The sequence below is a fragment of the Lathamus discolor genome, chromosome 2 (genome assembly GCF_037157495.1).
Source record: "Lathamus discolor isolate bLatDis1 chromosome 2, bLatDis1.hap1, whole genome shotgun sequence".
NCBI lineage: Eukaryota > Metazoa > Chordata > Aves > Psittaciformes > Psittacidae > Lathamus > Lathamus discolor.
Genome location: NC_088885.1, coordinates 119,502,451 through 119,516,133, shown reverse-complemented (window position 1 = coordinate 119,516,133; position 13,683 = coordinate 119,502,451). Strand labels below are relative to the sequence as shown.

The 13,683-nt window shown below is 39.0% G+C and overlaps 1 protein-coding gene across 3 annotated transcripts in view; it reads left to right on the top strand.

Annotated features, from left to right (window-relative positions):
- ATP6V1H (ATPase H+ transporting V1 subunit H) overlaps window positions 1–13,683 on the top strand; it is a 45,958-nt gene that overhangs the window by 31,380 nt on the left and 895 nt on the right. For all 3 annotated transcript variants that reach the window (XM_065668261.1, XM_065668258.1, XM_065668260.1), the window contains exon 13: window positions 3,884–3,997. In XM_065668261.1, coding sequence (XP_065524333.1) covers window positions 3,884–3,997 — 114 coding nt within the window. The remainder of the gene's footprint in view (window positions 1–3,883; window positions 3,998–13,683) is intronic.

The following is a 13,683-nucleotide window of genomic DNA, read 5'->3' as shown; positions in this document are numbered from 1 at the left end:
CTGTCTTCATACGGGAGGTGCTCCAGTCCCCTGATCATCCTCGTGGCCCTCCTCTGGACTTGTTCCAACAGTTCCATGTCCTTTTTATGTTGAGGACACCAGAACTGCACACAATACTCCAGGTGAGGTCTCATGAGAGCAGAGCAGAGGGGCAGGAACACCTCCTTCAACCTGCTGGTCATGCTCCTTTTGATGCAGCCCCCAGGATACGGTTGGCTTTCTGGGCTGCGAGCGCACACTGCTGGCTCATGTTCATTTTCTCATCGACCAACACCCCCAAGTCCTTCTCTGCAGAGCTGCTCTGAATCTCTTCTCTGCCCAACCTGTAGCTGTGCCTGGGATTGCTCCGACCCAGGTGTAGGACCTTGCACTTGTCATGGTTAAACTTCATGAGATTGGCATCAGCCCATCTTACAAGCGTGTCAGGGTCCCTCTCGATGGCATCCCTTCCATCCAGCTTATCAACCGAACCACACAGCTTGGTGTCATCAGCAAACTTGCTGAGGGGGCTCTCAATCCCACTGTCCATGTCACTCAAAAAGATGTTGAACAAGACCGGTCCCAACACCGATCCCTGAGGGACAGTGGTCTCCAGCCAGACACTGAGCTATTGACCACAGCTCTTTGCATGTGGCCATCCAGCCAGTTCTTTATCCACCGAGTGGTCCATCCATCAAATTGATGTCTCTCCAATTTAGAGACAAGGATGTCGTGTGGGACAGTGCTGAATGCTTTGCACAGGTCCAGGTAGATGACATCAGCTGCTTTACCCCTGTCCATCAGTTCCATAGCCCCATCATAGAAGGCCACCAGATTGGTCAGGCAGGATTTCCCCTTAGTGAAGCCATGCTGGCTGTCACCAAGCACCTTGTTGTTTTTCATGTGCCTTAGCATGCCTTCCAGGAGAATCTGCTCCAAGATTTTGCTAGGCACAGAGGTGAGACTGACTGGTCTGCAGTTCCCTGGGTCTTCCATTTTCCCCTTCTTGAAAATGGGGGTTATATTTCCCTTTTTCCAGTCTTTGGGAACTTCACCTGACTGCCATGATTTTTCAAGTATGATGGCCAGTGGCTTAGCACCTTCATTCGCCAGCTCCTTCAGGACCCATGGATGGATTTCATCAGGTATAGTTTACTCCTCCCACGTCTGGCTGGCATTTCACACTCTCATTGCATGACTCACTTTGATAGTGGAAGCTCTTAATTGGTTTAGAAGAATAACAGAATTCAAATGTCTTAAATGTTTTTTTCTGTTAAGTGTTTATCGTTAACTCTTAACTGGATTGTCCTTCAGCCTTCAAAGGTTGCAGGGGTGAATTTGAACCTAAAACTTCTTGAGTTTACCTGCTGCACACAGTGGAGACCTAGAGTGGCAGTTCTGGCTAACTTTTCCTTTTGACAAAAGAAAATGTTTGTTAAACTTAAGTACTACGTTTTTGCTTGGCTGTTCTCTAGTGGTGTCTGCTTAAATAATTTTAACTTGCCTTTAAAATTGCACATTGAGGATCAGGTTCTTAAGGCATTAGCTCTGTGGAATTCTAATGAGGCTCAGCCATGTGTGTTTTTAACAGCGTAACAGCAGAGATGCAGTATGGCATCGGTGTTTCCTGTCACTGAAAATAAACGCAGGCTAGACATCAGCCTCCAGTGCAATTTACGTGTGGCCCAAGGGTTACTGCTGTGCAAGATCAACACTTTCAGTCACTTGAATGCTGTGAACATGGGTTTTATGTTTTGCATGTACAAGAGATTGACTCCTAGAGCCATTCCATTGCTTAGGTTGTGATTTAGAAACGGCTTAACTGCGTCCCCTTTTTTATCTTGGTCTGCTTTTAGATATGTAGGGTGGATTTTGTATTAGTATTTTCTACTATAATGGTCTAAACTATTTTCATTCGTCATCGTCTTCTGTTTCCTTTTTCTCCTTTTAAATGGGCCATGTTAAAATCTGGCTCTTCAGCATCCAGAAACTTGTTTGACTTGTCACTGTTTTGGCTTGGTGCACTGTTATTATGGGGAGCTGCAGAAGTTGTGCACGAATCATAACTGGCTCACTGAGATCTGTTGCTGTTGTAAAGTAAGCGGTAGCTGAGGACAGGGAAAACAGAACTAATAGTAGTGTTTTACGCAGGTTTGGAACTTGAAGGAATGGGATTAACTGTGAACCTTCCTCTCACTTTCTTACCTGTGGCTATAAAACATGTCTGGAAAGGGATTTGTACCATTAGGTAGTGTTATGCAAGAATGCTGTTCTCTGGCTCGTCATATTCTTAGCCATAATTTCAGTGATGTACTGTCATCTGAAATATCCTATTACCATCTGTGATTATAGGCTTTTAACTTTTCATTTTGATCCTTGTGTGTTCCTGATGTAAGGAAGCTTTTGAGTTTAATGCCTTAATTTACAATTCCTGAAAATTCAGTGTTTAAGTCAGTCTTGTAATGCAGAAAAAATTCTTGTTTGTGTTTCATTGTCTTGAACTCGTGTGCAGTGGTTTTACATTTAACTCATAAAAATGTGAGGCAGCCTAAAGCAGGCATAAATGGGTTTTTTTGACTCTGTTACATTGCTAATAATTTTTTGAATTCTTGGCCATGATTTTCCAGCTGAAAACAATTTCACTTCTCTGAATGCATGCCTGTTGTATGCAACATCCTTCTATGTTTTGATATTTCTGGGAAATAATATTCCCTGTGTTCTCCAGGATGGTTTTAACTGAGTCATAAAGTGAAACGGGAAATTCTCTTTTTCATCTCCGTGCTACGTTTTTGTACTTGTTACGCAGTTTGCAAAAATGTGTTGTGCAACAGTAATGCATTAATTTGGCCGTGAAAAGAACAGTAATAAAAGCAGATAGCTAATGCAAGTTTAGAATGGCAGGATAACACCAGGTTAATAGCAATGCAAAGGATAGCCTCTTCACAGGATATTATGTTTAACTGCTCAGAGACCTGTGAGAGAACTGATGTAAAAAACCATATGTTAGTCAGTGAGTAATCAGTTCATATATTCCTTGCAAATTCTCTCCAACCTCTCTTTGTTATGACAGACCAAAATGTTGCATGTAAAGTGTCATCTGGACGGTGGTACTTTTTCAAGTTTTAAGTGTATTGCCTTCCGTATTTTTTTTTAGAGATGATATATTCACGGCGTGATAAAAGGTTTCATCAGTATTTTGTGTGGGATTTGCTATAGCTATTAAAAAGTTATGGCTGACTACTGTGGGAAAGTTTGTAGTGAAAGATGAGCTCAAGTATGTGATTTTTCTGGAAATGGTACCTTAGCAGCCAGTTCTGCATCTTGTACAGGAATAGCTGTGGATCTAGTACAGTTTGAATCTCAGAAAACACTGTGAGGTATACCAGCTGGGTGATTTAATAGGTGTTGGTGTGTTGATAAGCATTTTTTCTGGATTAGGCACTTCTGGACTGGACTGGGGCTTTAGTCTTGTGAAAAATGGAGTGAGGTGGTTGTCATCAGTTTATCGAGGGGAGGGCATTACTTCCTCCTAAGTAATCATAGCTAGTGCAGTACCCTGCCAACTGTCTCAAACCAAGCTGGGTAAATAATGCTCTGTGAAAAGGGCTTCTTCCTGGATCATTGTTTATTTAAAAATTTATGGAAGTAGGTAGTAGGTAGCAAAGAGGAGTCCAATACAAACACTTTCTGATGCTGTGCACTCTTGAAAAAAAATTAAATTCATAGGTAGAATGAGAGATCTGCATTGGTAATGTGTCAAATAAGATGTATATGTTGGGAAACAAACACTTTCAACAAACATGTGACTTAATCTCTTAATGCCTTGAACCTGAGGTGGTTGGGTAGGATAGCTACCCAGAAGCTGAAGTAACATCAATAAAACTGCTCCCCTTCTGTCTTTCAGAGTGATTGAACAACTTGGTGGTAAGCAGTTGGTAATGAACCACATGCATCATGAAGACCAGCAAGTTCGTTATAATGCACTACTGGCTGTACAGAAGCTGATGGTTCACAACTGGTATGTGAATAATTAATATATGTGATTAGTTAATATACTACTAACATTGAGAAATATTTGGCATGGGGAGAGGATTCAAGACAATAGATTTCTTTAAGGGGGAATAACATTTTTTATGTGGTAAGACTGCAGTTTTAAATGATAGAGCAATATGATGCTGATATGTAAGATCTTAGCTAGTTTTTCTATGTATTTTGGTTGCAGTTTGAGTAGCTTCACCTTGCATGATTGAGTGTCACAAGAGTAATTCACTGTATTTCAACTTATCTGAACTGCTTAATGTTCAGTACGATCTGTAATTTAGGCTTGCACTTGTTCGAGTACTTAATTGACAGTTGCTTTTCAAAATGCATACCTGACCACTCTTTTGCATTGTTCTTTGCTCTAGTGCTTTTCTCCCACCTATGCTGTTATTTTTCTATTGCCATTTTAAGGGGTGTAGGTACAATTTTTCTTGAACTCCTGGGGTAGCAGAAGCTTACTGTCTGGTTGATTATATGAAGTTGAAAATCACTTGTTGGTATCTCTTTCATCAGTTGCTGAGAATAGTATTTGAAGTGAGGTTTTTCTTTCATTGTTTCTTGACTATTTCTCTAATAAAACTCCAAACCCCCCAAGTTCTGGTTTGCTCTACCACAGAACTTGTTGGTGGGTGATGCTGCCTTTTCACAGAGCACAGGACCTTTATAGTGAAGAGTTGAAGGACCAAAGTTCTGAAAAACTTCAGTGTTTGTGAAATAACTTAGTTTAACTTGCCAAATTAATTAATTATGCAAAGCATAAAGCATGGAGTTACAAATATTAATTGGGATTTCTTAATCTGATTATTAATTATGATTTCACCAAAGGTGACATTTCCAATTTGGCATTACCTTAGAAAGATAAAATGCAACAGTACATCTGAGTATATTTAAACATAAATGTTGAGATAAAACCAACTAACTTGATTTTGAATTTAAATGACCTTTTATTTCTGAAGAGTACCTACAACTTCTGTCAGCTTTCTCACTTCTCACACAATATGATTTTTTTAAAAGCCTGAGTAGTGGTGATGCTAACAGTATGAAAGTGGTAGGGAACAAGGTTTATCAAGCATATTCTGACTATTGAAGATCGGCTAGCAAGGCTGACAAAAACTCCTGTCCACTCTCCCTGCAGTGTATCTTCTATAAAAGAAAGATACTTTTCTCCCTTTTTCTTCTGAAGAATGTTTTTTTAACTCTCATGCATGTTATATTAGTTTTATTCTGCTTCCTCCCTCTCTCATACTGTGGGAACTTTCTATAGCAGAGAAACACACATTTAAATAACCTACTATATCAAATTCAGAATGAATATTCTCCACCTATAACAACAACTTTGGTTAAAAATACTGAATGTATTGAGTATTTTTAACCAAATACAAGTGTGTGAAGGTGGAAACACAATGTGTGGCTGAGTGCAACCTAATTTTGGGTCATTATTGAATATTACACTCCAGTCTGTTTCTCAGTTTGTTGATATGCTTATTTCTCACTATGCTATTCTCATATTTGAATAACTCAGTATTATAAACCAACAATAGCTACATAGAGATTACAGTGTTGAAGGCTTAGTTACTGGATTTACCTTCTGCCGGGGGGACAGGTCTTATTTCATGTCTGTCCTGATGTCTTGAAAATCTGGTAATAAAAATACAAAGCTCTGGTCTTTCTCCAGCACAAATCTCACTGGTAGTAAGTTTTCCTGGATGCCTAACCTGGCTTTTAGCATACTAATTAGCATCCTATTTTTAAGAATATCACAACAGGTCTTCTAGATTTGTCTTGGTTTTTTAATGGTGTGAACATTTCTGTGTGTGTTTTTCAGTTTGTGAACCTTTAGACTTGAGGCAGAGAAGAGATTACATCTGGTTAAAGACCTTCAGACGTGTCAACAAAAAGGATCTGTTTAAGTGCCATTTTCAGATTCATATTGTCATCTCTCTAGGGAATGTGTTCTTACTTAATTCTCACTGCATCAGCGCTCTGGGACACATTGTCCTTGGTTCATATTTGACAAAGCGTGTTCCCCTTTGAATGCACATAAGGTAGCTTGAGCTGAGGAAATGACACATTGTATGTGGGAAGCCAGATCTGTCTTTGTATAGATCTGGCTTTTGATGTGTGTCAGGACCTCTTCTGTTTTATAGCTTGTGTGGGGAGAAGAGAAAGCAGAGTCCTCTGACTGCTGCACAGTGCTGTTCAAGTGCCTACTTATTTAGCTTTGCTTTATCACAAGATGGATTACTCAGCAACTTAAAGGTTTTGCTTATCTTGCTCTTCGGAACTGGGGAAACAATAATCCCTTTTCTCCTTGCTTCCACATGTGTTGGAATTCAGTTACTTCATTCAGAGCAATTTTTTTTTGAGTTTAATTGGCATGGAACAACTCTGCATTACTATTTGTGACATTAACCTGGCTGCCTCTGTCATGCATTTCCTAGCCCTATAGGCTAACCAAGGGAAGGATTAGAAAATGCTTGCTAGCTTCCCAGGCTGAAGCTTGAGAGCCTAGAGCAGCAGAATAAGGAAAACCTTTGGTACCTGAACCAAGTGTCGTGGGACAGCTAAAGTGGCATTCTGTTTAAAACTTAGCTGTATTGTTAAACTGCTAATATCTCAACTTGGAGACAGTCAACTCCTAAGTAATTTGAATAGTTAGGTACAAGCTGCTCAACTTGCTTTTCCTTAGGGGTTTTAAAGTCAGGGCTAAATGGAGTGAAATCAGACTGTCAGGCAGTCTATTAAATGGTGAAGCTGGGTTGGCAAAAGCAGTAACTGCTGTCAGCTTTTCAGATGAGGTAAGTTCAGGTGAAATATTCTAGTTACATTTGAACGTTAAATGATCATGCACTTGATGAAGCAGGGAACAAAGCTATATTTGTAGCCTTGCTTAATGTCTTTAAATGGTAATTAATCCTGTGTTTTAATCTCACTTGCACTGTGTTAGTTGTGGCATCCCATGCTGATGGTAAAAACCTATTATTGGCAGATGGAGGAGTTTGGTATGGCAGTGATGGTGCAGATTTTTTGTGTGCATCCTGTTCAATTCGTGCTTTAACTATGTATGAGAAACATCATCTCCTTATTCCTTGCCTTTGCTGGTGTTTGGCGGCAATACCTAACTTGACCATTTTAGTATTAGGAAATAGCTTTGGGAACCTTGTGCTGGTTGGAACAATGTTTTTAATGATGTGGACTTTAAAAGAATCAAATAATTAAATTCTAAATTGACAACACTTACATATAGCACTTTAAAGAATCCCAATTATGTGAATCTATACAGATGAAGCACATGCCTTTCATGTGCTTCACACACAACATTTTTCTGAACTTAAGGGATGGGATGCTGTGACTCAAAGCACCTACAGTTAGAAAAGCCCAAATTCCTTCTGGGAGCTATGGAACACTGCACTTTGTTTTCAGGGCAGTGCAAAGCAATTTTAATGCCTGAAGTAGGTCAGTGGGAATAATATTTTTAAGAGGACAGTTCCTAGCTAAAATGAGACAAATTAGGCAAAAATCCAATTAGTGATAGGCACACTTGGCACATGGTGCAAGTGTTTCATCTTTTTATTTGAACATAAATATACACTGTTGTAAAGCTTCCTTCCATACAGGTAGGGACTGTGGTTTGTAGTGTGTGTGCTCTCTCTGGGATTGTACACTGTGACCATGTTCTGTTATGAGATCTGCACTCTTTGTAAAACACACTTTAATATTTCTGGAGCTTCTGTTAGCATGGAGCAAATATTTTGCAAATATTAAACATCCTGTTCAGTTTGAATTTTCTTTTCTTTTTTTTTTTTTTTTTTAATAAATTGTTCATTTTCATAGGCTGTGCTGAAAAACAGGTCACCAAAGAAGTAACTTTTTTTGGGTAGTTTCACATCTGATTACTATTACTTTAAAGATTTGATTTCCTTGTTTTTTTTGTTTGCTTGTGCTGGGTTATCTTCAGCACTTCTTACAGTCGGCATTGGTATAATAGACAAATATTTTATAAGCTTTAAACTTTTTTGTTTTTTTCTTGAATACTTCACATTGCATTAATCCGCTGAGTCAAGGGAGAAAATTGTATTCAGCAAAGAGGTGACAGAAGAGAACTGCAGATTCCCTGTGTGGTAGCACTCCAGTTACCCACTCTCAGTTCAACTCTGAAAGTAGTAAACTAAAGAACATAGCTGTACTATTTCTATTTACTACTGTGAAGAGCAGTGCATTTAATGTTTAAAATATACATATGGTATATTTAATATATATATATATAGTATATAGTTCATATATAAAATAATGTACAAAACTCTGCAGTGCCATAATTTCCGATCCAGCAGTATGACATTTTAATATTATATTTCAGGAACTAAATATTAGCATAGCCCCAGGTTTGATAGCACCTGGTTTCTTTATTTTCTTTACTGACTAGTATGGCTGTGGCTCTGTGACAAGGCAGATAAATCTGTGGTGGCCCCTCTCCAGCTGACTTTCTTCTGGCCACCGCTATTGTTACTGTGACACTGCAGTAACCAGGTTCAAAGGGGCTTATTACCAGAAAGCAATTCACCTGAACAAAAAGTACTGTCTCACCAGAGCAGTTGGATAAGTGCTCCAAGAGAAAGGCAGGCATTCAGATTCAAGGGTGGCTGTGTCAGCTTTGTCCCCCGCTGGATTAGATGGGGACTTGAGAGACAGTTGGAACCTTGCCCTCATGTTGCTACTTCATCTACTACTTCATGTTGCTACTTCGTCTCCTGCTCAGAAGGTTCCAGGGGTTGTCACATCTGTACAACAGAGCAGTTGCTTTTGGAGCAGTGTAACACAAGACCAGTGCTTTCAAGGGACACTTTAAACTGCTTAGAGCTGGGAATACATCAGTTGTGTAGCTTGAATACTTATTTGTGAAGCCATGATAAATTGCCAAAACTGGTGTCTCTCAACAAATCCAGGTTATTGGATCGCTAGTGGAAATGCAGTATAAAGATGGGAAGACTGTTCTGTCTGTTCAAACATTCTATCTGCTGCCTGTCTTGTGAAATTGTTTAAGTATTTGTCATATCTTTGATTTGTGTGTAACAGTGTATGTTGGCAATGTTTTTTGAGTGGCTTGAGGCACGTGGGGCTTTTAATTGTAGCTTTATTACACTTCTGTACCCTTTCATGAGGCATAGACTTTCTTCAGAACTGGCTTTTCAATTTAATTTTCAAAAGCAGGGGATTCTAGGTTTACATTTAGGTAGAGAAAAATAAAGTCAGTAGTTTTAGATTGTTCTTTGTCAAAGGAAAGCATTCTGCCTCTTAGGAACCTTAGACTGCTAAATCAAGTTAGAAATTACAGATGTTCCGAGCTGTCAAATATTTTTTGATAACTTGGTTCTTCAATAGATTGGAAGCAAGATTTAAAATAAATGTTGTCAGAAAAGAGAGAATGTGGCAGTTTCATCCTTCCTTTCTTTTATGCTTCATCCACTTTTCTTCCCTTGCCTCCTAAAAAGAAGAGTTTTCAGTTCTTTATAGGACAGGGAAATCTAACTACCCTGGAATTTGGAGTATAACACTGAAAGTAGTACTAATAAAACAGCAAGGCTTGTTCCCTTTAGCACGTGGCCTCTAGAAATCTCTTGTGTGCACCATAAAACTTCCCTATCTGTCAGAGATTGATTGTCCTTTACTATGAAATTTTCAGGTAGGGTCTTTTGTCAGTTTACAATTATCTCTTTATTTCGTACTCCCTGAATTTGGTGGCTTACGTGTTGGATTAGTTCCTTATGCCTTTTCCTAAATTACCTGTACACATTTGTTTCAATTACCATGACACTTAAGTGTATCTTAGCTTGAGGGTGTCAGTGTTTCTCATATACCAACAAACCCAGTTAAATGGAATGAAGCAACAAATTGCAATAAGGATTTGAGATACAACAACTTCATGTATTCAAGTTTCCTTTTCTTCTTGGAGAAAGCACTCTGGAAACTGCAGAAAAAGTGTGTTTAAAGATAGGCCCAAAAAAGGGTAAATTGCTGGTGTAGAAATCTCACTTGGTTATTCTAATATAGATGAAAAGATAATTTGCAAATAGAAATTACTTGCACCTCACCATCAGACTTATGAATAACCAAGAAAGTGAGAAAATGTGGTGTTTCAAGTTCTGTTGTTCTGAGAGCTAGTTGGGAAATGGAGGCTTGTGTAGTTACTCTCAAAAGTGGTGTCCTACACTAGTTTGTTTCGACACTTCCCAGCAATGCAGACGTAATATTTTGTGCTCTTGTAAATTTATACTGAATCAGTTGTTTCACGTTTGAATGCAGTTAACTGTAGATATAAGCTTGTCTGTACCAGCTTCATCTGCTTTGTCATAAAGATGGTTTTCTGTTCCACTGTGAGGAAGACAGTCAAAGTAGAACTTTTTGTTCCAAAGAGAACTTGGACCTTTGCTCAATGAACTTTCCATCTTGATTATTAGTGCTGGAGGATGAATTACCACCTTGTTCTGTGTTGCATGGTTTCTAGTACTGATTTCAAGTTAGTGTTACTGGGAACTGTTGCAAGGTACCCTAAAAGTATCTGTGGAGTTCACATCTACAGTTCCAGCAAGGGTCAGTATACCAAAATGATGCGCTTAATTCAAGTCTATTTGTGTCGGGGAGAACAGACTTTTCCAGATGCTTATTGACTTGAGGGAGCACTATTAAGCATGTGGTAACTTTCCTTCCCTTTCTTGGAAAGCAGTTAAGGAATAAAGCATTATATGTAAGCATGCACAGTATTACTGGTACATAGAATTTCATTTCTCTTCATCACCTTAGAAGATTTAAAATGAAAATGAGCCTTATGTAATGCCTGGAGAGCTGGTGTATTGAGAAAGTGTTTACTGCTTCTGACTGGCTTTTGAAGTATTATATACAATAATACAGTGCCTGCTCAAGGTAGAAGGCAGCTTTCTAGTGGAGGGAGTTGGTGAGTGAATTTGTTGCTGGCCAGGACAGTATTTTGCTCTTTTTCCACGAATTTGTATTTGAATTTTGTACATCTTGTAGAATGCATACTGACATTCTGCAGATCTCCTTGGACTGGTTAGAAGTGAAAAATGGTATTACTGGTAAGATGGTGTGCTAAAAGACAATAGGTATGTAGGCCCCAAAGCTCAGCTATGTCAAAGTTAGATATGTTTTGTCTTAGTCTATAATATGAGCTGATCAGGCACGCATGAATCTCTGCCAGACGTGTATGTTGTGTAATTTTGTTTCCGAGTTAACACTCTTAGAACCTTGATGTGCTTGCAGAAGACCAACCACAATGCTTTTTTATGGTAAAGTGGTCTTTGAAGTTATGAAGGAAGGACTAAGAAAGTGAGTGTAGAATAGGGTTAAGCGGTCCAATTTGTGGATTTATAGCTTGCAATTTAAAAAAAAACCTCATTGGTTTCCTTTGTAGCATGCATCTCTAATGTGTCAGGTGCTGTTTTCAATATTTTGCGAAGTCATTTGTTATCTTGGTGACAAGATTTATTGTTCTTTCATTGTGCATGCTCTTACAGTGCAGTGTGTTGAATGCTTGCATTCTTAATCGTAATTCAAATTTTGTTGGGTAAACATGAATTCTAAAATCCTATCTTTCTTTTAACTAAGTAACAGTGCAGGATAAATAAAATCTTAGATGCTTGACTTGTAATACATGGTGATGGACACCTATGTCCCACTTATGTGTAAAGATTGAAGCTTACAGTGCTACTTAACCTCCTGATGCGCTGAAATACCAGTATGTAAAAAAATAGACTTGCATCTTCTTGCCCTTTTAGTGTGTGTTTTCACATAGGGAGAACAGGGGCCTACTGAAGCTAACCTCAGTAGCTTGAGTTCTAGTGGAAGATCAGAGGGAGAAGTGACCAAAGGCCTGGCAGAATAACCTGTCAGTCTGCTCTCCTAAAGCTGCACATGAAGCTTTCATGTTGAAACATTGTCTAAATCCCTCCTATCAGTCTTTTACCAGTCTCTCTCAGCATCTGGCATAGACCAGGCAAGAACTTGTCCTAAGTTAACCAATGATACTTGATTTGAAATAGTAAGCAAGTAGAAAATTAACTGGTACTTGCAGCAGCAGATGGGACAAGGTTTGTGTATTTCAGTGACCCTTGGTGGTGGCTAAGGAAGTGATGGGGTAGGAACACCTGGGTTTGTAGCATTACCATGTAGAGCAGTAACTGCAGATATTTCCTCTGTATGGGGAGATGAGATAAAAGCTTTTCTTTGTCCCTGGACTTAAACCTCACACTTAAAAATGAATGACTGAAATGGCTTTGTAGGGAAGATACTGTGATATCTACTGCATGTGCTTAGAAGTTGAGTGAAGGCACTCACTACCCACAGAATATGTGACTGCTTTGCCTTCTCGGAGATTTTTGCTGAATACACTGCATTATGATTGGATTTTAGTAAGCCTTGAGCATGCGTCTGAACCAGTGTAAGCTATACAATAGTTGTACTGTTCCGGATTGTTAGCTTGATTGATTTTCCTACTTCTAAGTACTTGTGTAAGAAATTCACAGTCAAAATGGTTCATGTGTGCTTTCTAAATAAATAACTTTGCAGGCTTTTGGTGCTGTTTGCAGAGCCAAGTATGCAGCAAGTGTCAGTTGCTTGAAAGGCTGCATGTCAGAGAAGTACTAGAATCAGTACGTGCCTGAAACAAAGGGAGAAAGAACACTAGGGGAGCAGGAGGAGGTTTGGAAACCCTTCTGTAGTTGCTGGCTGTGTTTCTGGGTGGCTGCCAAATCTAGTTTATTTTGGTGGTACAACTTTGAGTCCTGCAAAACCACAGGAGAGCAGCTCGTTTCCTTCTTTGCCATCAGGAGTCTCTACTTTGAGGGTGGTAGCATACCTATTATGATCAAGAGTCATATCTATTGAGTGCAGCCCAGTTATTAAAATATTGTGATCCTGCTGCAACACCTGATAAAGCTGTGAAGGAAGGTGCTAAATCGTAACGTATGTGCAGCATCCAAATTGTGTTATTTTCTTTGCTAGTGGAGTTTGAAGTTAACAGTGTGGGAATTTTGCTTTTCTAGATACTTAACTTTAAAACTGAGAAAAATGATGTTGGGTGGTACAGTTGTGATCCTAAACTTTATTGTGTGGTAGGATTTGTGATGCCTAGGGAATAGCCATTCAACAGGACACTAAAATGAAAACTAGTTTTTGAAATGTACAGTGAGAACTAATATTTCTAACTTTAAATAAAGTGCAAGTGCATACTCTTGAGTTATCTTTTGAGTTCTTTTTAAGGCTTAATTCTAAACATAATTTCTCTGAACTGCTTCTTATGTTTAATCTGTGTAGGCTGAAATACCTGTTCAGTGAGCTAAAACTGGGTGCTAAGCGTACAATCAGCAGTGGAAAAAAACGTGTATGCCTCACAGGTCCTGAAACCTTTCTTTCTGCTGGTACAATGATACAATTATTGAAGTGTATTTTCTGTAACAAGCAATAGCCCAGGCACTACTAAATACCACTTTCAGCTTCTTTGTGGTTCTGTGAGATGTTGAGGTGCTTTCATAGGAGACAGTGAAAGATAGGAATATTCACAAGGATTGTGCAGTATTACAGGGAATTTAGGTATTGTTGTTCAAGGCAAGTGCTGAGAATTTGGGGGGCATTTGTTCCAGTGTTAAGATG